General features: G+C 46.7%; 1 protein-coding gene across 1 annotated transcript in view; it reads left to right on the forward strand.

Moving 5' to 3' along the window:
• Positions 1–21973, forward strand: part of Trak2 (trafficking kinesin protein 2) — a 56259-nt gene that overhangs the window by 22274 nt on the left and 12012 nt on the right. Inside the window, exons 2-10 of the mRNA XM_057758449.1 lie at positions 3771–4058; positions 7644–7844; positions 10122–10198; positions 12125–12241; positions 14009–14218; positions 14801–14879; positions 15474–15604; positions 15968–16042; positions 19390–19527. Coding sequence (XP_057614432.1) covers positions 3968–4058; positions 7644–7844; positions 10122–10198; positions 12125–12241; positions 14009–14218; positions 14801–14879; positions 15474–15604; positions 15968–16042; positions 19390–19527 — 1119 coding nt within the window. The 5' untranslated portion in view covers positions 3771–3967. The remainder of the gene's footprint in view (positions 1–3770; positions 4059–7643; positions 7845–10121; positions 10199–12124; positions 12242–14008; positions 14219–14800; positions 14880–15473; positions 15605–15967; positions 16043–19389; positions 19528–21973) is intronic.

The raw sequence follows: 21973 nt of genomic DNA on the forward strand, positions 1-21973 counted from the left end.
ACTTAGTTCCGTGTGAGTTCAGTTTCCTCTGCTCCTGTATGCCAGCGTTCAGACCAGCAACAAAACTCCAGAGCTAATTTGAAAGGCAGAGCAAAGGTCTGGGACACAGAACCAAAATACATGTATAAATTTCTGTGTTCTTAGATGATAATGTATAAATTGAAAAGGCAAAGTTAAAAAATAAAAACGGAGGGCTGGAGAGATGGCTCAGGGGTTCTTCTAGAGGACCTGAGTTCAATTCCCAGCACCCACATAATAGCCATCTTAAAGATATCTGGTGCCGCCTTCTGGTCTGCATGCAGGCAGAACACTATATACGTAATAAATAAATAAACAAATCTTTTTTCAAAAAAGCTCTGTTTAAGAACCATCTCGGACCAGTTAGAGACACTCTGTTTTAATTCCCCTCAGTTCCCCTAATTTCCTCGTCCTTCCCTCTCCACGCCCCCCTCTTCCCTTCCTTCACAGGCAAATTTGTGACTTACTGCTTTCAAAGGGGGCTTTTTTAGAAATTGAAAGTACCTTATAAATGTGCTTAGAAGTGTAGCGAGTTGAAGTCTTTCCTTTTAGTCAGATTACAAGGATATAAATATAGAAGGAGCCCAGCTTTCAGAGGTTGGTCTTAGAAAGCTTAGTTCTACATAATAGTATTTTAGCGACTGAATTATTTTACTAGTGATCAACGATTGGAAAACTTTTTCTATCAAATATCACATTGTGTGTGTGTGTGTGTGTGTGTGTGTGAGAGAGAGAGAGAGAGAGAGAGAGAGAGAGAGAGAGAGAGACAGAGATATTCTCACATCTATAGACTGTGTGTCTACAGCCAATGGCACAATGACTATTGCTAAGCTGCCATGGAGTATGAACGCAACCAATGGACACTATTTAAACAGGAATGTCTGTACACACTGAAAATTAAATTCTGTCTTGTTTTTACATTGTGTAATTTTTTTCTTCCTACCATTTAAAAGTAAACGCGATGGCGATGGTGGCGCACGCCTTTAATCCCAGCACTCGGGAGGCAGAGGCAGGCGGATCTCTGTGAGTTCGAGACCAGCCTGGTCTACAGAGCTAGTTCCAGGACAGGCTCCAAAGCCACAGAGAAACTCTGTCTCGAAAAACCAAAAAAAAAAAAAAAAAAAAAAAAAAAAAAAAGTAAACGCTATTCTTAGCTCACTGTAAAACAGGTGGCCAGCCAAATGTGGGTGTTGGTGTTGTCAGCAGTTTGCTGAGCATGCACTGATGACCCGCCTGGTGACAAGGTCACTCTTAGTACAGAATGCAACGCTAGCTTCCTTGCTTACCTGTGTGTTCACTGGTGTGTGGGTCCCGTGCGTTCGGGGGAGGGGACAGGTCAGCCTTGAGTGGTGTTCCTCAAGAACCGGTCACCTTATTTTTTGAGGCAGTTACTCACTAGCCTAGAACTCACTTCGTAGACTAGGCTAGGGTACCATCACTCTCCAGGGGTCCAGCTCGCTTGCGCTTTCTCGCTGTCTCTCTGTCTCTCTCTGTCTCTGTCTCTCTCTGTCTCTGTCTCTCTCTGTCTCTCTCTGTCTCTCTGTCTCTGTCTCTGTCTCTGTCTCTCTCTCTCTCTCTCCCTCTCTCTGCCTCCCCACCAGGGGGAGCGCTCACCACCATGGCAGGCTTTGTAAGGTGCCCTGGGCTTCAGTACAAAGCCCTTCGCTGAGTGACTTCCCTAGCCCTCAGACACTCCCTCTATCTCAAGTCCAGGTTTGGAAGTAGTTTAACCTCCCAAAAGATTGATTAAAACCGCATGTGACATGAACACTTACCGTGGAAGATGACAGTTGGTTATCCACCTACGAATCATTTTTCCCGCCCTCTGTGGGCGGAGCTTCAGGTTTTGTTTCTGTACCTGAATTCAGAGGCGAATTTTTATGGGTTTCCTCCACATATCTCTCTATTCCCTTTGCAGTGCTTGGTTTAGAAATGACAGCTTTGAGTAATAAGATACTGAGGGGAAACCAAGGGTGCGCGGTAAAGTGCCCTCAGAACTTGAAAATGACCTTCGATGAGGAGAATCACAGTCCCTAACAACGACTGACTTTGCTTCACGTTGCACCGGCTGATCCACGTTACCGCATTGCAAACTTATTCCGGGAAAATAGTCTCACACATAAAGGAATCTTTATGTATTTATTAAAATTACCTGAATCATTTGTAGAAAATTAAATTTTTGTTACGCCAGCATGAAATTACAAACTTTGGGGGAGAAAAGACTGCTGTCTAGTCTGTTTTTTTTTTTTTTCTTTTTTTCCTTATAAAATGTTTTAAGAAGTAATAGAATGGGGCTGGATAGATGGCTCAGTGGTTAAGAGCACTGGGTGCTCGTCCAGAGGACCCAGGTTCAATTCTCAGCACCCACAAGGTGACTCACAACTGTCTGAGACTCCAGTCCCAGGGGATCCAATGCTCTCTTCTGACTTCTTCCACAGACACTGCATGCATGTGCTGTGCAAACACACTGAGGCAAACACTAACACATAAAATAAAAATAAAATCTCAAAAGAAAGGGTGTAATAGAAGCAGTCTGGAAACCCTCTGCCCGTCGCCACAGAAGTTTTTGAAAGTCTGAGGTGTTGGAAAATTCTCATCTGTGTTCCAAAGCCCCTCTCTTACTGTGCAGTCTGTTCACCAGCCTGGTTGGGGTCTAATTCTTTAACTGCACTGGCTTCAAGGTGACAAATTTCCCCTTTGAGTTCTCTGTTTCTGATGCTCACTTTGTCTCTGAAACGTGTGTCCCTGGTGTTTTAAGTATGTCTCTGCTCTTCCTCTTTGACCATTTATCTCTCAGACTGCTTTACTTGGTTCTTTTCTGTGCTCTCTACTTCTTAGACATAACTGAGTATTGATGCCTCTAAGTAGTAGTCACGAGGATGCAAGCTGTGAATGGCTGACTGTTTAGCAGACTGTCTTTTTATGTAAGCAACGCTGATGGCTAGGGTTGAACACCGCTTCCTTCCACTGCCACCTCTGCCGGGCTCCCTAGCACACCCACTATGGCCTTGAATTCACACACACACACACTCGCCACCTAGTCCTGAGACCACAGGTGTGCACCGCCCACCTAGTCCTGAGACCACAGGTGTGCACCGCCCACCTAGCTGAGCTGAGCATTTTCTAACCCTTAACAGTTCCCTGTTTTTATTGTTGTTGTTGGTTTTAAGTAGACATATATTTAGTGCATTGCAACCTTTGTTTATTTTGTTTCGTTTGTTTTGTATTTTCTTTGTGACAGAGTCTCACTATATAGTCCTGGCTGGCCTCCTATCACAGAGATCTGCCTCCTCAGGCCTTGCAAGGACCAGATTAAAGGAGGTGCCACCGGGCCCGGCTTTGGTCGGTGTGAAACCAGGTCTCATTAAGTTGTGTAGGCCCCCTTGAAATTCTGTGCAGCCCAGGCTGCCCTCAGACTCACTGTCCTTTGTCACAATGACTCCACGCATTATCCCCCAAGCTACTCCTCTGCGCACAAGTAAGTCCTTCCCTGACCCAGCCATTGGTCTGCTCTTTGGTACCATAGACATGTTGGGTTTTTTTTTTAGAATTCTTATAAAAATGGAATCATAAATCATGAGCTTATTTATTTCTTTATTTGTTTCGTCCAGCCTAATTCCACTGAGATTCACTCATGTTGTTGTGTGTATCTTAGAAGAAAAACATTCTTAATGACAGGCATGCCTGGTAACAAGAGTCCTGTTATTAAGGGCGTGCTGGACTCTAACCACTGGGTCTGTTCTTTGTTTTAGGCCATGACTGTCCAAGGGCTGACAACCACATGAGCACTGACAGCCGCAGATGTCACTTGACTCACCACGGCAACCCTGTCCTAAAGGGAGCGTACACATGACCGCGTCCATTTCTTTCCCGAATGGCTTAATGGATTTCCTTTACCCCAGTGCGTACCAAAGCGACCCCTTTCGACCACAGCGAGAGAGGATTCTGCATGAGTCACTCCCAGGATGCCATTTTCACATCGCCAACAGGTGAAGAGAACCCCATGAATAGCAACCACAGAGACTCGGAGAGCATCACTGGTGAGTTCAGGGTCACGACGTTGCAGGACCAAGCGCAGGGGCCTCAGTCTGGCCTATATGACCTGCTCTGACGAATCCCCAGCCTCCATGTCCAGCCAGGCGACCTCAGAAGCAGCCTGAATTTTATCACTGCATCACGGGGTGTCCAGTTACATTATCAACTCCTCCCTCTGTGCAGCCCTTTGTCTGTATACCCACTGGGCCTGTGAGCAGGAACTGTGTCAGAGCAACGCACCTGTGTTTGGGAACCTGCAAGTGTCTGGGCACGGTGCCTGGCACACAGGAGGCCCCTGGAGCTTGCAGGGACCGACATTGTTGTAAGCCCTTAAGGTTTTATCCGTGAGAATAAATAAGTTTTTAAAAATTAAAATTAAAAAAAAATCAAACCTCAGGGACTGGAGAGTGCTTTGCTCTGCAGTCGAGGACCAGAGGTTGGGTCAGCACCTGCATGGCCAACTGGATGTTTTGTACACGCCCACTGCACCAGATCTGAACAGCCAAGACAGAGGACCTCTGAGACTTGCTTGGTTTCCACCTCAGCTAGAAAACACAGCCCCGAATCCAGGGAGAGCTCCTGCCCCAAAGGCACAGGGGGAGAATGACAGAGGGAGACAGTGTCTCCTGGTCTCCACATGTGTGCACACCTACATACACGTATGTTTATGTGAGCACAGGAGGAGAATGGCAGAAGGAGACCAAGTGTCTCCTGGTCTCCACCTGTGTGCACACCTACATACACATATGTTCATTTGCTCACATAGACACAAACAGATAAAAATAGAGACATAAATACATCCTTTTGAAAAACTCCAAGTATTTAAAAGGGTTTTTTTTCCTAAGGTTTTTGTTTTAAAATCACCAAATGGAGCCAGGGAGGTGGTTCAGTGAGGAATGCAGTCCTCACAACTCAGGTTCAACCCCAGATCCACGTAACAAAACAAAACCAAAAAAGCCAAAAAAAAAAAAAAAAAAAATGACCGGACAATGCAGGCTCTCAGGATGCCATAGCATCCCGTGCAGGTTCTCGGGACGTCATAGCATCCGTGCAGGTTCTCAGGATGTCACAGCATCCCGTGCATGTTCTCAGGACGCCATAGCATCCCGTGCAGGTTCTCAGGATGCCATAGCATCCCGTGCAGGTTCTCAGGATGTCATAGCATCCCGTGCAGGTTCTCAAGACATCATGGCATCCGGTGCAAGTTCTCAGAACGTCATGGCATCCCGTGCAGGTTCTCAGAACGTCATGGCATCCCGTGCAGGTTCTCGGGATGTCATAGCATCCCGTGCAGGTTCTCAGGACACCATAGCATCCCGTGCAGGTTCTCTCGCATCCACATCTCAGCCCTCACTCTGGCTCCAGGCAGCCCTCAGCTCTGCACTTCTGTTTGATGCAATTTACTTGTGCTAGAATTTCAGATGAATTGAGCTTCTCTTTTTTGTGGCAAGGTGCTCTTAGAGATTTGTTTGGGGTTTTGTTGTTGATGATGACGATGACTTGTTTAGGCAGGGCTTCTCTGTGTAGCTCTGACTGTCCTGGAACTCCCTCTGTAGACCAGGCTGGTCTAGACTCAGAACTCCACCTGCCTCTGCCTACCGAGTGCTGGGGTAAAGGTGTGGGCCACCACCACCCGCTTATGAATGAATTTTTAAACGTTAAATCTTGTGTTCCTGATATATTCTAGATAAGTGGTTTTTCTTAGTTCAGTTTTGCTTTGGTAAAGCATTTGGTGATAAGGGTCTCATTTGGGGACTGGTTCATCTTTGTTAGCTGGATCACCACTCCAATATTCTGTATTCTAGAATTTAATTGCTCAGGCATTCAGCGGTTGTTTGTGTATTTTTTTTTTTTTTTTATTCTGGAGAAATGAAACTCTCATGCCTTTTTCCCTGAAGTAGGGGAATCATATGATGGAAGCGTGGCGGACGATCTGAGTGTATTAATGGCAGCCCAGTTCTAAAGTCATACTTAAGAAAACCAAAAAGAATCCCTGAACCTAAATGGAGTCAGTGTGACTGGGGAGAAGGGAGTGTGTGAAAGAGTCTCTGAAGAATGAGAAACAACCGGGTATGTGTGTGGTCTCCCTTCCCTTCATATGCCGGAACACCTTGTCTGTCCGTGCATCTGTAGTCAGCTTCCAGCGTTAGAAGGACCATCTGTAATGTGTGTGCAGCAAACAAAGTGTGCATAATCGCTTGGCGTTTGTAGTGATATAGAGCTATGGTGCAATAGCTCTGCCAAGGCGTGAGGGGTCTTTGGAACCATGATGCAGGCTTAAGTGGACCACATCTCTTCTGGTGGTTATGAGGCCACTGCTTATCTTCTGGCTAAATGGAGACCTGCGATAGTACCAGGCTTTGCATTGAACTCATTAAATTGCCCTTGGTCAGTTCAGGCCAGCTAATAAAAATGTACTCTTTCAGAGTTTATTTTCTTAAAGTATTGTCTTTTGTCAGAGTTCTAGCATGTTTCTTTATGCTGCTCACAAAGGAAATACCAGATTTCCCAGAAGCAAGAGGGAGGATCTGCCATCCTGCTCCGCTTTCTCTATTTTAAGCCCTAGTGTTCTAATTGTGTTAAAAGAGATAACTCTTCTTTGTAAACATTAAATCTGGGAGGAAGCCAGGAGCAGACATACAAGAGAGTCCCTACTGTGTTCAGAGCCAGCCTGTGAGAGGAGAGATTAGTGACATCAGCAGTACGCAGTGGTGCCTACTGTGTGCCAAGTGTGACCTCGGATGTAATAGATCCTCTTCATTTTGTGAATGTGTGGGGAATGGGCTCAGGAGGGATGAGTCTTGTGTCTAATATCCCATCACTAATGTGTGGAGGAGTCAGATCTAGACACTAGATTTGATGCCAAAGCCCACGTAGTTTCTAATACTAAAACTGAAAAACAGGACAGTGGGCAGCTGGGGAACCGAGGCTCTGGATAGAGGTATGTTTGGTATGTTAGAGACAATGCGTGAGACTTTCTGTGTGCATCCTCTAGTAACCCCCGGAAGGCATTTCCAGAGGTCCGTGTCCCAGGTGATGGCAGGTTCTGCCAGGCTGACAGTTAACACTGACCATGCTAGAGTCTAAAGATTCAGCAGTACAGCAACAGTAAAAAGAGCCAGGCTGGGGCAGTGGCTCAGGCGGTGAATCCCTTGTCACACGCCCACGCACGAGGAACCGGGTGCAATAGATGAGGGCTGGAGACAGAAAAGTCCCCTGAGGCTACGGGCTGTACAGCCTGGCACTCTACACAGCGGCAGCAAACGGGGTAGGAGGTGAGGACCAACGCCCCCGCGTCCTCTGACCTCCGTGTGCACAGTGACACTGCCAGCATCTAGTCAGAGTCTCCACCTGAGCCAGGTGTTGTGTACCAACGTTATGAGTGTTTGTCATAGTTCATCACCAGGTCAAGATGGAGAGCTGGAGGCTGGAACTCAAACCTCCTCGGTGTCACTAGAAGACACTAATAAGTCGGGAGAGATGATCTCGTCTAACACATCCTTGGTCTCCTACTTTTGCGAAGCTAATTTCCCTGCAGCCGGGCAGATGGAACACACTAGCTTCATCTACAGTGATTCTCTTCTTCCCAGATGTCTGCTCCAGCGAGGATCTCCCCGAAGTCGAGCTGGTGAACCTGCTGGAAGAGCAGCTGCCGCAGTATAAGCTCAGGGTCGACTCCCTCTTTCTCTACGAGAACCAAGACTGGGCGCAGTCTTCACACCAGCACCAGCCTCAGGATGCGCCGGAGACCCTGTCTCCCGTCCTTGCCGAGGAGACGTTCCGCTACATGAGTAAGTGGTGGTGGTTGTTGTGGTTGTTGTGGTTTTGTTGTGACCCATCAGAGTTTGTGCGTGGAGATAAAGACAGGCCATATCTTAGTATCACCTTTTAAGTCAGTGAGCATCTAACAGCCGTTGTCCCGTGTCTACCTGCTGTAACTCAACCTGACCTGACAGGCAGAGAGGAACTGTTGTAGTGCTTGTGACTGGGAGAAGAATCTGTTGCCATGCTTATGACTGAGTTTACCCTGCTTTTGTCTGTCACCTGAGAGAGACTATGAGAGAGACTAGAACTGTTTTAAAAACAGTGCAGTTATTTATGATTGCCTGACTTTGTCTGTTTTTTTTGGTTCCTAGCTTCCCCTATCAAATACAGTCGCAGGAATCACGCCATTCTGTAAAGAGCATAATTCTTAGACACATACGTACTTCGTGTTTTCGTTTATAAAGGCGGGCTGCTCTACAGCCTGGACTGCCTTGAGCGTACTGTGTAGTCGGTCAGAACCCCTGACCATGCTGCCTCCACCTGAGCGCCAGGGATTCCGGGCATGCGTCTAAGCACTTCCCGTCACGCCAAAGAGAGGCTCATGGGAGCCATGTAGTGGTCTTCACACTCAGTGATCCATAGAGATGACAAACTGAGCCAGACCTGTCCCAAGCACAGAGACTTATTTCCATTTTATTGTAGTTTGGTTTTCCTTTTTACACTTTTTTTTACTTGTTCCGTTACCTGTCAAGTATAAAGATGTTATGTACATGGTCGCTGTCAAACTGTGTAATAAAAGCCTCTGAGCTCCGCATTAATGTTTGTGAAATTCCTATAATTTGAAATTTGACTTACTTGGAAGATTACATCAAATCTTACACATTTTCCCAGTGAGCATTTTAGGTGGCTTTTTTTTATTATTATTATTGCATGTATTTATTTATAGTAGGGAGAGGCCCTTATACCATAATCTAGTGTAGAGGTCAGAGGACAACTTGTGGGAATAGGGTTCAAACTCAGGTCATTGAACCTGGCGACAGGCGCCTTCGCCAGATAAGCCATTGTGCCCTCGTGTCTCTTAATGACAGACTGTGTTGGAGAATGATTGCCGTGAGTGCTCATTGCATAGAAATTATTAACCCGCTCTGGGTGGCGGTTTCCTCGAACTGTGTGCGCGCGCGTGCTCGTGTGTGTGTGTGTGTGTGTGTGCGTGCGCGCGTGCGTGTGTGTGCACGTGCGTGCGTGTATGTGTGTGTGCGTGCGTGTGTGTGCACGTGCGTGCGTGTGTGTGTGTGTGCGCGTATGTGTGCGTGTGCATGTACGTGTGTGTGCACAAGAGACGGGGAGGGAGTGTTGGGGGTGTAAATACTGATTAAACTTGAAATATCAAGAAGGCCAAATAAAAATGGATTTCTGCCCTTAATAGTTTAACTGAAGTAAATTAAATTAAGGCTCTCAAGATTGTCTTTTTTATTAAAAATATTAATTATTTTTAGAGTTTTACATTGCTTCCACCCTCTTCCTAGCCCCCTCCAGTTCCTGTACCCTCTCAAATTCATGACCTCCTCTTCAGTAATATCACTGTTACACTTGTATGCATGTGTCTGTACACACCACACTGAGTCCTTTAGTGCTGCTCCTGGTTGGTTGCTGATATTTCTCTGGAAATTTACTTTAGAAGAAAACTAATCTGTGTTACCATCTCTCTTTGTTTCTTGAGTTTTAAGTCTGTGAGAACTTTGTAATTCGATTCTGTGACAGCAGCTTAACTCATCAGGACTTTTGTTGGTTTTGTTTGTTTGTTTTGGTTTTGGATTTTCAAGACAGGGTTTCTCTGTGTAGACCTGGCTGTCCTGGAACTAGCTCTTGTAGACCAGGCCTGCCTCTGCCTCCTGAGCGCTGGGATTAAAGGTGTGCACCAACACCGCCCAGCTGTTCTTCAGTAACTTTAACTGATCCAACTATAAAGTAGGTAACTGGATTCCCAGCTCACACCTTCAGATGTGAGTGGACCAAACTTATCTCCCTAGGGGTGAAAGACGTAAAAGAAGTAGTCAGGACCTGATTGACACGTGACCCTTGGCACACTCTCAATTTACTGTATGTGCGTACTTTTTTTGTAATGGTTGGTGCATCTTGGATATTATACCTCAACGCTTGTTCTTTTTCTGTTTTTGTATTTTTATTCTCCTGAATGACTTCTTTAGAAATCTGGGGGTTTTGTTGGTACTTGGGATTTTAATGAGTACCACGTGTTTTCTGGTGTGTGGAAAGCCTCTAAATAGTTGTCTTGACTGCCTCAGTTCTAGGCACAGACAGAGTGGAACAGATGACCAAAACCTACAATGACATTGACATGGTCACACATCTCCTGGCAGAGGTATGAATATATCATTTCTTTCTCCAGTATAAAAAACTAAAACGTGAGGCTCATTCAGACTGTACCTGGTTCGCACAGCTAAACCATGATGATCAACCTGATTTCTAGGGTGTTTTACATAAGATGTAAACACAGCTGAACCGGTGATACCCAGCCGACTTCCCAAAGTGGAATGGATCTCCTGAAGCTCATTATTATGATATGTGTGGATGGGCAGATCCAATGCCGACTGACCTCTCTGATTGTTTACAAAGCTTGTATTTTTATTTGTAATTACTGGGGCCGGGGAGCAGTCTTGAGTGCAGTGCCCTGGGAGGTCAGAAGGCACTGGATCCCTGGAAGCTGGACTTGTGAGTCGTGTGACCTGCCTGTGTGACTGCTTGCAGCTGGGATCTGGACCCTCTGCAAGGGCAGTCCAAAGCCTTAACCGCTGAGCTGTACGTCCACCCCCAAAATCACCTAGGCCAAGCTGCCGTTGAAAAAGCATCTGTGGTTTAGTTAATCCCCGCAATTTGGAGCGTCTCCTACTCACCTCCACCTCAGGCCATTATTTCCATTATTTCCATATTTGCCTGTGGAAGTTTTAAGGGTTTTTTTATTATCTGTTTGTTGATTGTTTAACGTATATGGGGTTTTGCCTGATTTGTGTGTGTGTACAGTAAGTACCTGCGGATGTCAGGAGGGCATCAGATCCTCTGGAACTAGAATTACAGGTGGTCGCTAGCCACCACATGGGTGCTGGGGACCAAACCTGGGTTCTCTATGAGAACAGCCAGTGCTCTTCACTGAGCGTTTTCTCCAGCCCCATGTGGGAGTTGGAGCACGTGTGCTCTGTCTTTGCCAATTGGCAGGCAGTCACGTTCTCTCCAGTTTCAGTTGATCTTGTGGGACACTTTCTGACATACATGTCTCCTCAGGATGCTTTCCATACGTGCCACTTGGCTCATATCGAAGTGAGAAGAGTTGCCCTGAAGTGATCGATTTTCATGTATTAGAGAAAAGTTAGAAGCTTAATTTTATCCATCTAATTATTAATGTAAGCAGCTCATATTCACGTAGAAGGCAGTTAAAGGTGTATTAACAGTAGTTTTCCATTGTACAAGTAAGGCCCTCATCATCCCCAGATGGGATCTCCCTTACCCTTGCTTAATATCAGGATCTACCCAGATAGAACGCCCGTCGCTTGGCCTCGCCACACGCCTTGGTCATTACCCCAGCTTCCTAGACTCCCTTTTACACACTCGAGGTAGAAGCCTGTGACCTCGTAATTTCCAGCCTCCAATTCTATCCTCTTGCGCTAGCTGTGGACTGGGCTCTAGGCCAGGCCTTCCTCTCAGCTGCTGCTCCTGGATGCATAGGGTCTCCCCTAAATGGAACCGACCCACATCCTAAACTCCTAATGTGTGTCCTTGCCATACTTGACACACTCACCAAGTGTTGGCTGGACTCCAACACAGGCTCCATCCACCCTAATTTTTATTTTGGGTGTCGGAGGTTGGGGGATGCACTGGATATTGACCCAAAGTCCAAGTATTGGAAGCGCATTCTTCCTGTTGATTTACATCCACAGCCCCCACCCCCATATCTAAGCTTCTCTTGGTTTCCTGGCTTCTTAAAGTTCTAACTGCAAAGTTAGTTTGATGGCCATAACGGATAGGATGTCAGAAAAACCTTACTTAATACCGAGATGTGTAACTATGAATTAATTCAGAATTACATAGTTACCTACCTGACTAAGGTTTACTAAACCCTACCTATGTGCCTGGCCCCATGTCCATTTATTTATTAGGGTTGTAAAATGAATCTCTATGCTTTATAGGAGATCTTTTCTTAATATTAGCAAATTTCACTACAGAATTGCTAATATGCTATCTGTTTTTTTTTTTTTTAAATACTCATAGAAAAAGTGTGTTTGTTGCTTTGCAGAGGGATCGAGATCTAGAGCTAGCTGCTCGGATTGGGCAAGCTCTCCTGAAGAGGAACCATGTCTTATCTGAGCAGAATGAAGCCCTGGAGGAGCAGCTGGGACAAGCCTTTGATCAAGTAAGCCTTTGACCTTGTGCTTGGAATGGGAGTAGTAATAAGAAGGTCTTCTGCAGTGGATAAGTGTATTTCCTTAGGTATTCCTGAAATACTGCAGGTGACACCAGTAGCTCTTGACTTTATATATATACTGAAAAATGAAGCTTAGATCGTTAGGAGTTAGTATATTACCATATCTGTCTAGCTGGATGAAATTAATGGATCCTCCCCTAGGCCTGTGACCTACCTGACCATGGGTTCTCGACCCTGACTGACTTCATGCTGTCACATGTGAGTTCCATCTTGTGGAACAAGTTTTGAATCTACTCAGAGAGTGACTGATGTCTCCCATGACGCCTGTGCCGCTGTTGGGCTGGTTGTTGTTGTAGGTGGCAGGGTCCTCGGCTGTGTAAGGGGATGATTTCCTTTGTGCCCATTGTGAGGCTAGCGCCTGACAGCCCTATCAGAACTAGCCAGTAGGGTGGGACCTCCAGGTGAGCACACCTGACAGCCCTGTCAGAAGTAGCCAGTAGGGTGGGACCTCCAGGTGAGCACACCTGACAGCCCTGTCAGAAGTAGCCAGTAGGGTGGGACCTCCAGGTGAGCACACCTGACAGCCCTGTCAGAAGTAGCCAGTAGGGTGGGACCTCCAGGTGAGCACCACTCAATTCCATGCCCAGTGACTCGAGTCTCTGGATCACCTTCAGCGGTGGGGTCTTCCCGTCCAGTTCTGGGGTGATCAAGGGCAATGGCCACAACCTGTAATATTTCAGGGTCTGTGGACTCCACTGACCAACAGGCTACAAAAGGGGTAATAGTGTTCTCGTTTGACAGCCTGTGATGTTAAAACACCCAAATGCTTCGTACACAGAAACCAAAACAAAAAGAAAAATGTAAATTTAAAAATACATGTATTATGTATTCTATATCAATAAATGTAAGAAGTAATTCATTGTCACGTTGAGTAGATAAATTTCAAGTTTCCTATAATTTTTTTTTAAAGAAACAGTCTTATCATATAGCTCTGACTGGCCTAGAATTCACTATGTGGACTCGGCTGACCTTGAACTCACAGACATTCACCTGCCTCTGCTTCCCTAGTGCTGGTATTAAAGGTGTGCACTACCATGCCCAGCAATAATTTGTTTTATTTTGTGAATGCATCTGGTCCTTTAAGTTGAAAATATTGATTTCCTAGAAGTGAGGGTATCTACAGTGGGAAGATCTACATAGTCAGAGACCGGTTAAAAACACAAGTCGTCACAAGTTCTGTGGCATAGGCTTGTCCTCATAGCTGTTCTGCAGCTGAGACAGGAGCTCTGCAAGTTCAAGGCCAGCCTGGGAGAGTTATCAAGAAACTGTATCTCAAAAGCTAAAACACGAAATAAATTTAAAAAATAGGAGCATTGAGGGTGTGCAGCTCAGTTGCTGGGGACTTCAGTGTCTAGCATGTAAAGGTTCACCGTTCTCCCCAGCTAGCTGGCAGGAAGATCAGGTCCTGGGCATGGGTTTTAGAGTAAGGTATGCTGTAAGGCTTTGAAGAGTCCTGTATTACTATTTTACCGAGTCTGAAAATTGACTTTCTTCACACATGCTCTGGAAGACGCTGTATCTGTGGAGTTGAGGGCCCAGCTGGGTAGCTGAGGAAGTGCGTAGTGTTTGTTGCTCTCCTGTCTAACAGCGGATGTGGTGGGGAGGACTTTTATGGTGAAAAGCAGTGGCTCCGTGAATTAGAAGCCGTTTTGCATGTGAGCAGTGTAGGATGCGCTAATCGCAGTCTGTGTGCAGGTTAACCAGCTGCAGCATGAGCTGTCCAAGAAGGACGAACTGCTCCGGATCGTTTCCATTGCTTCTGAGGAGAGTGAGACCGACTCCAGCTGCTCCACGCCTCTTCGGTTCAATGAGTCCTTCAGCTTATCGCAAGGTTTGCTGCAACTGGACATGCTGCAGGAAAAGCTCAGGGAACTGGAGGAAGAGAACATGGCCCTTCGATCCAAGGTGCGGCTCGCTTCCCTTCCCATTACTGCTACGTGGTCGGGTCTGGGTAATACGGAGAAGAAATACATCTCAGTTAGTGCTGTGCCTTTTGCTGTCGTAGGCCTTGCTGAGAAGCGGGTAGGAGCCTGCAGGCAGATAAGAGGCAGCAGCCTAGTGTGCCCATCGTGTGTGGTTAACAGAAGCTGGCTGAGAAGGGTCATGTGGGAACATTACAGATTCCTCGGGTCTGTAAAGGGCCATGGAGCAAGCGCATCCTACGTAAGCAGGTGGCGTTTTCTCTGAGCTAGAGATGCAGCCAGTAGAGATGGAGATGCATGGGCAGGCAGGTGCAAATAGAGATGCAGCCAACAGAGATGCAATGCATGGGCAGGCAGGTGCAAGCCCTGCGCGGAGTCAAGGGAGGCGTCTGTCCCGCCTTTTCTAGTCCTTGTTCTGTGAGCGCTCAAACCCGATGGGATCCCTTCATTTCCTTTATAAGCAATGAAGGTGGATGTTCAAGCGGCAAAGCTTTCTGTAGCTTTGGCTTCAGATTCATTAGGAAGACCTGTCACGTCAATGGTTGTTGTTTCCCCTTCCCTGAAGGCTTGCCACATCAAGACAGAAACCTTCACCTATGAAGAGAAGGAGCAGCAGCTGGTCAACGACTGCGTTAAAGAACTTCGTGAGTAGCAACATCGTCACTCGGCTTCGGGAAGTTTGGTGAGATTATCTCCAAATTAGACCCCTGGTCTCCATAGAAACAGTTATAAGTGCTTGTTGTCTTGGTCTGCAAATGTATCTGCAAATATCTACAAATTGTCTGCCGTGGGCCTATTTATGAAGCAAAGCAAGGTCCCCTAACTGTTTAAACGTGATGTAGAACAGGAATGGATTTGACTGTATGCAGAAGGAGCCAAACACACGAGTTAGTCCTGTTTGCAACAGCTTGCTGTTTAGGGAACTAGCCCCCGTGGAGAGACCAGCGTTGAACCTTTCCGAAGGCAACACCCAAGGGCCCTAATTCCTCCTGCTGAGCTCCACCTGACAAGCCTTCTGTCACCTCAGCACCACCATGCTGGGCACCACACTCTGCAAACAAACTTAGAGGATCAAAGCATAACTGTAGGGGAATATGTTACAGTAGTGTTGCAGGGGCACCCTGACTTATCGGGAAGCCAGGATATACTTAGGCTGGAGCCGCAATAGGACAGCTCAACCCTGGTTGTCCTAAATCAGCACCTTTGTGCTGACTTCTAAACTTTGGCTTTGTTCCTAGGTGAAACCAACGCGCAGATGTCCAGAATGACGGAAGAACTGTCGGGCAAGAGTGATGAGCTGCTCCGATACCAGGAGGAGATCTCGTCCCTGCTGTCTCAGATCGTGGATCTGCAGCACAAGCTTAAAGAGGTGCGTGCACTCCCTCAGTTCTGTCCTGCACTCTCCCGGTGCACAGCCGTCTGCCAAGTGCTCCCTCACCCGCCTCTCCCCTGTTAACCGCTTTACTCTGTTCTTTCAGTATTGCCCTCTGCTAAAATATCATAAAGAACTCTGAAGTGCTAATTATTTTTGCAAACACATCAGATTTTCTCGAAGTTTTGATGTCAGTGGTCCATATCCTCTGAGCAAATGTATTTTGTGTTCTGCTTACACTATTACTCTAGTTGGCCTCTGCTGGGGTCACTGTCGTAGGCCTAAGACGGCACCCCAGATAGAGACTCTTAGTATGTCTTCTAAAGGAATGCCTCACGTGTCCCTCTTCTGTGTCCTTAGCATGTCATCGAGAAGGAAGAGCTCAGACTTCACCTGCAGGCTTCCAAAGATGCCCAGCGACAGCTGACAATGGAGGTAATGAGGCCTCCTCTGTCTTTGCAGCGCACGGGGAGATGGGGCTGTCGTTCACATTTCTCAGAGTCGCAGAAGAGAACGGCCACATTTGGAGTCCAGCAGCAGCAGTAAATAGTTAAGATGAAGTTCATGAGATCCGAGAATTAAAGCTTTAAAAAGTCTTGTTTCTAAAGCTGATCATGGCAGCCCTCCTCTTGAGTAATAGAGAAAACCTGGCTTCCTTTAAGACTATAGGACTTGAGAGCTTTTCTCGTAGAAGTGTGTATCAGACGCCAGGCTCACTGCCTCCGTCCCCACCTTCACGTTTCTCCTCCACTCTTCTTGTCCCCCTAGCGCCTCTAGTTAGTCTCACCCCTTCTCCTGGGGCGCATATACACACATGGTTTTATGTAGCTATTTTTTTTAAAAACCACAAATGAGGGGAAACAGATTTGTCTTCTGAGGCTGTTTTAATTCACTCAGTGTGATTGCCTCTCTCTGGCTGTCTCCCTTTTTCTTCAGATGACATAACTTTGTTCTGAGTTACGGCTGACGTGCATTGCACTGTGTGTACCCGCGTGTTCTTGAACTGTGCCTTTGTTTTAGATGCGTACTGGTTCCATAGTGTGTCTGTTGTGCGTAGTGTTGCAGCAGACCCTGGTGAGCAAGTGTCTGTGATACGCTGCCGTGGAGTCTGTTACAGTAAACACTGGTGAGCAAGTGTCTGTGATATACTGAAGTGGGGTCTGTTTGTTACAGCAAACCCTGGTGAGCAAGTGTCTCTGATATGCTGCCTTGGAGTCTGTTGGCAAAGGCACAGATTGGCGGCAGGGTCACATGGTGGGTCTCTCTTTGGTTTTCTGCAGAACCTCCGGCAGATTTCCATAGTGGACGGGCTGACTCACATTCCCACCGTCGCTGCCGAAGGGTTCACTTCTGTCCACCTCCTTGTGAGCATTTGTTGCTTGCTCTCCTACGGGTAGCATGCTGGCTATGGTAACGCGGAATCTCAGTATCATTTTGTCTCGCGTTCCCTTGGCAGCCAGTGAGACTGAACATGTCTCGTGTGTTATTGGCTGTTTGTGGCTCGTGTTTTGAGGGCTTGGTTTCCTTAGCTCCTTTATTGATCACCTGATTGATTTGATTGATTGGTTTCTTGTCTAGTTTTCATAGTGTACTGTAGACGTTAACGCTCTGTGAGGTCATCCCTGGCCAAGGTTTTCCCCGTCCTTTGACAGTCTCTTAGCTGATTAGCTGCTTCCTTTGCTGTGCGGAAGCCTCTTGATCACAGGAGGTCCCATTTGTTGATCTCCCGAGTGCCTGGGACCTGTTGAAGAAGTCCTTGCCCGTGCCTGTGTCTTCAACTCTCTTCTCTACCTTTCCCTTTTACGGTCTCAGAGTCTCAGGTCTGACGGTCATGCTTTTGATCGTTTTGGAGTTGGTTTTTGTGCAGGGTGAGAGCAGGACCCTGTTCTGGTTCTGTATTGGCACACACAGGTTTCCCAGCACCATTTTTGTCAAAGACGCTGGGATTTTTGTGGATTTTTTTTGTCTTTCTTCAATATATGTTTTTGCCATCTGTCAAAAACAAAGTGGCTGTAACTGTGTTTATATCTGGGTCATCCACTCAATATAGACTTTTTATCAGTATATGTTAACTAGCCTGGTAAGGTGATTTCTAATAGAAAATAATTTTGCATGTATGTAAGCGAAATAGCAAAAATCTCTTACAGCCTTTCTGTATAACTATATACTAATTTAACTCCGTGGTAGTTCAGCGTTTGTAAGACTCCCTGGGAACAGCAAGCTTTAAAGAGAGTCCTGGGTCATGCTGTGAGAGCCACAGGGACATTCTTTTTTTTTTTTTTTTTTTTTTTTTTGGTTTTTTTTGGTTTTTTCGAGACAGGGTTTCTCTGAGGTTTTGGAGCCTGTCCTGGAACTAGCTCTTGTAGACCAGGCTGGTCTCGAACTCACAGAGATCCACCTGCCTCTGCCTCCCGAGTGCTGGGATTAAAGGCGTGCGCCACCACCGCCCGGCTTTTTGTTTGTTTGTTTGTTTGTTTTTTCGAGACAGGGTTTCTCTGTGGTTTTGGAGCCTGTCCTGGAACTAGCTCTTGTAGACCAGGCTGGTCTCGAACTCACAGAGATCCACCTGCCTCTGCCTCCCAAGTGCTGGGATTAAAGGCGTGCGCCACCACCGCCCGGCTCACAGGGACCGGCTCACAGGGACATTCTTATTTCGGTGTAATTATCTTTGCTCTGTGGCCTAGGCTAGCATGGAGCTCCCTCTGTAGCACAGGCTATTCCCAAATTTGAGATCCTCCCACCTTGGTCTCCCCAGTACTCCGTATGCCTCCACCACCTCAACTGCACGTTTTATTTTATGAAGATTTATTAGCATTTAATGAACCTCCCTGTGTGTGGACAGAGCAGCCCCCAGCAGCTTAGTCTCTTCAGCCCTTCTGGTGAAGCATTTAGCTTTCACCAAGACAGGCTGCTTAGGGAGCTCTCTCTCTCTCTCTCTCTCTCTCTCTCTCTCTCTCTCACACACACACACACACACACACACACACACACACACACACACACTCCAAGCTTCACACCACACCAATGAGGAGAGCAGCTCCAGATCTGCTCTGGGCAGCATTTCCCTCATTTACTTGTCTGCCCACTGACCGGTGTCCACAGTTTATCAAGGCTGACAGGTGGAATCCCTGGTTCCTCTTTACGCAAGAATGTCTCACACCAGCTTTCTCAACGCGGCCTTGATGTTTGCCGAGGTTGATGGTGTGGCAGGGCCTGGTACCAATGTTGCCCCAGCCCGCCAGCCTCTGCCCCACCTGCTGGTCTTCCGGTGTTTACTAATGGACCACGCATTCGTGTGTCTCTTGGTCTTCCTCCTTCAGGGTGGCTTTGCAGCACATGGAAAAGAAAGAAGGAGGGAGGCCTTTGCCAAGTCTCTCAGAATGAGAGGTGGGGTGATGTACGTTTTAGATGAGCATCCCCAGCCCTGCAGACCCCGAAGAGCTGGACACACGCTACACGTGGGAAGTCTTTTCAGTTAATGCACTCTGAGCTTTTATCAGCTGCTGTAAAAGGCTTCCAAACAAGGCGGGGGGAGGGGCTTGTTTAGGGTGATGGGACATACTCTCTAGACTCTTGATCTTGTCCCTTAAAGGTTTCAGGTTCTTACAGCACTTGCCCAAGACAGCTCAGATCCTTAACGTGAATGTGGTTGAGATTGCTTTAGAACCATTTTGTTGGAATGACTTATACATAAATTAATACCCTCAGGGCTCCTTCCTCCAGGGCTCACAGTTGACAGGGTTGTCTGGAGAGGTTGTAACTGTGCTGCTTTTCCCCCTCAGCTTCATGACTTACAGGACAGAAACATGGAATGTCTGGGGATGTTACACGAGTCCCAAGAAGAAATAAAAGAGCTTCGCAGCAAGTGTGGCCCCGCCGCTCACCTCGGCTTCTCACAGGCTTACGGAGTTTTCACGGGGGTAAGAGACAAGAAGCCGCCATGTGCTTTAGAAGGGGGAGAGAAGCCTGCGTTCTGTCTCCAGAGTGCGCTGTGGCTTATAATGCCGTCAGGTAGCTGGAAAAGAGAGAACATGCTTTGTTCCTGCTTCGGGGATGCAGTTACGGAGTCAGGATTTAATCTGCGTACCACATCTTCCTTATCACTCGTGTTAAATGTTTCAGATGATAGTCTAGACTCGCTGCGGTGTTGGAGGTAAAGTCTAAGGGAGTTGGATTTTGATCTGTGTGCCGCAGATCACTCAAATGAGGTTCCCCTACCTTAGACCCACCACTTAGGCCATGCTTTTTAATCTGTATGTCTGTTTGCTTTGCGTGTGTTTAATACACATGATCCATCACATGGATGCGGAGGTCAGAGAAGAACTTGTAGAAGCTGGTTCTTTCTTGCCACCGTGATGTGGATCCAGGGAGTGGACTCAGGTCATCAGAAATGTAAGCAAATCTTTGCCCGTAGAGCCATCTCCCTGGCTACATTCTTTTTTTTTTTTTTTTTTTTTAAATTTACCCCCATTTAGAGTATGTACATGTCTATGAACCTGTCACGTGTCGTGTGTACATATGGAGGTCAGAAGACAGCTTGTCGACTTGACGCAGGCTAGGGTAATTCGGGGAGAGAGACTCTCGATTGGGAAAATCCCTCCAGATGATAGGCTAATGGGCAAACCTGTGGGGTGTTTTCTTAATTAACAATTGATGAGAGAGGGCCGACCACTGTGCTGGGGCCATCCCTGGGCCACCGGTCCTGAAGAAAACAGGAGAAGCAAGTCACCACGGCCTCTGCACCAGCTCCTGCTTCCCGATTCCTGCCCTGACTTCCCTGGCCACTAGCCTCATCATCCCTAAGGTGAAATAGCCCTTGGCTCCCCAAGTTGCTTTTGGTCACAGTGATCTGTCACAGCAGTAGAAACTCTGACTACGACAACTGTCTAGAGGCGTTCTCTGCCGGGTGAGCCTTGGGCACACTGTAAACACCGCGACTCTACCGAGTACAAGTTTGTTGGTGGTTTAACTCCACCTAGAGGGTAAGGCTCTTGCAGATAGGAACGCTGAGTTTTTTAATTCGTTAATAAACAGTATTTGGGGGGCTGGAGAGATGGCTCAGTAGTTAAGAGCATTGCCTGCTCTTCCAAAGGTCCTGAGTTCAATTCCCAGCAACCACATGGTGGCTCACAACCATCTGTAAAGAGGTCTGGCGCCCTCTTCTGGCCTTCAGGCATACACACAGAATATTGTATACATAATAAATAAATAAATTTTTAAAAATAAATAAATAAATAAACAGTATTTGGGGAATGGTAGAACACAGTGAGAGTGTGCGTGTGTGCGCGTGCACGCATTCGCTAACATCTATCAACAGTTGTTTTCTTCCTTTCCTGGTCATTCTTTCTGGTTCTATTTCTTATGCTTCTTTCAAGTGGGGTCTGGGGATTGAACAAACTTCCAGGTTTGCGTGGCAAAGGCCTTTGACCACTAAGCCATCTTGATAGACCCCAAACATATCCTTCAAAGAGCGTTTTTGGAGCTGGGTGCCGTGGCCTGCACATGTGATCTCAAGAAGTCAAGGCTGAGGCAAGAGGATCAGCTGAGCCGAGCTAACTTCGAAACGAGAGACCCCTTTGAAATGAATGCCTGGATAAATAATGAGGAAATAAACACACAAGTCCCAGACTAACAGGCATTGTTGGGAGAACTGGGAAAATCTGACCGGGCTCTGCGGATGAACGACAGGGTTGTAATAACAGACGATTCTAGTGCCATTATCAGGCATGTCCTTGTCTCTACTAAACTCTGTCCCTGTCTTTAGTAAACAGAAACTTAAGCACTAAGTAGTCACAGGAATATCTGAGACCTGCTGTAAAACAGTTCAGGAAAAAGAACAACAAAACCAACCAACCAACAAAAACCACCGAGAGAGGAAATACCAAATATATTAGTGATGCATGTGAAGAATGCATAAGAATTCTTTGTACTATTTTTTTAGAATTTTATTCTAAGTTTCAAACTATTTCAAAATCAAAAATTAAAACACAAAATGCTGGAGCTGTAAGTGGCAGAGCACTCGCCTAGCATGCACGAGGTCCCAAGTTCAGTTCCCACACTGCCAGATAAATGCACATTTTAAAAAACAAACAATATGGGTCAGTGCGTAAAATATAACCCACCATGACTGACGACCTCAGGTCAACCGAGGCCCCAGACGGTGGAAAGGAAAGACGACCCTACAAAGTCGCTTCCAATTCCCATCAACTACAAAAGGAAATGAAGTGGGGAGGCGTGGGAAACACAGCTACCCAATCAGCCATTGCTCCAAGGAGCTTTGATAACTTTGAGAAATGACATTCTGAGTCCAAAGCCTGTGTAGCAAGCTTTCTTGTTGAACTTTCTTGGACTACCAGCCCCAAGTAA

Source organism: Chionomys nivalis, chromosome 26 (assembly GCF_950005125.1).
Source record: "Chionomys nivalis chromosome 26, mChiNiv1.1, whole genome shotgun sequence".
NCBI classification, from domain to species: Eukaryota; Metazoa; Chordata; class Mammalia; order Rodentia; family Cricetidae; genus Chionomys; species Chionomys nivalis.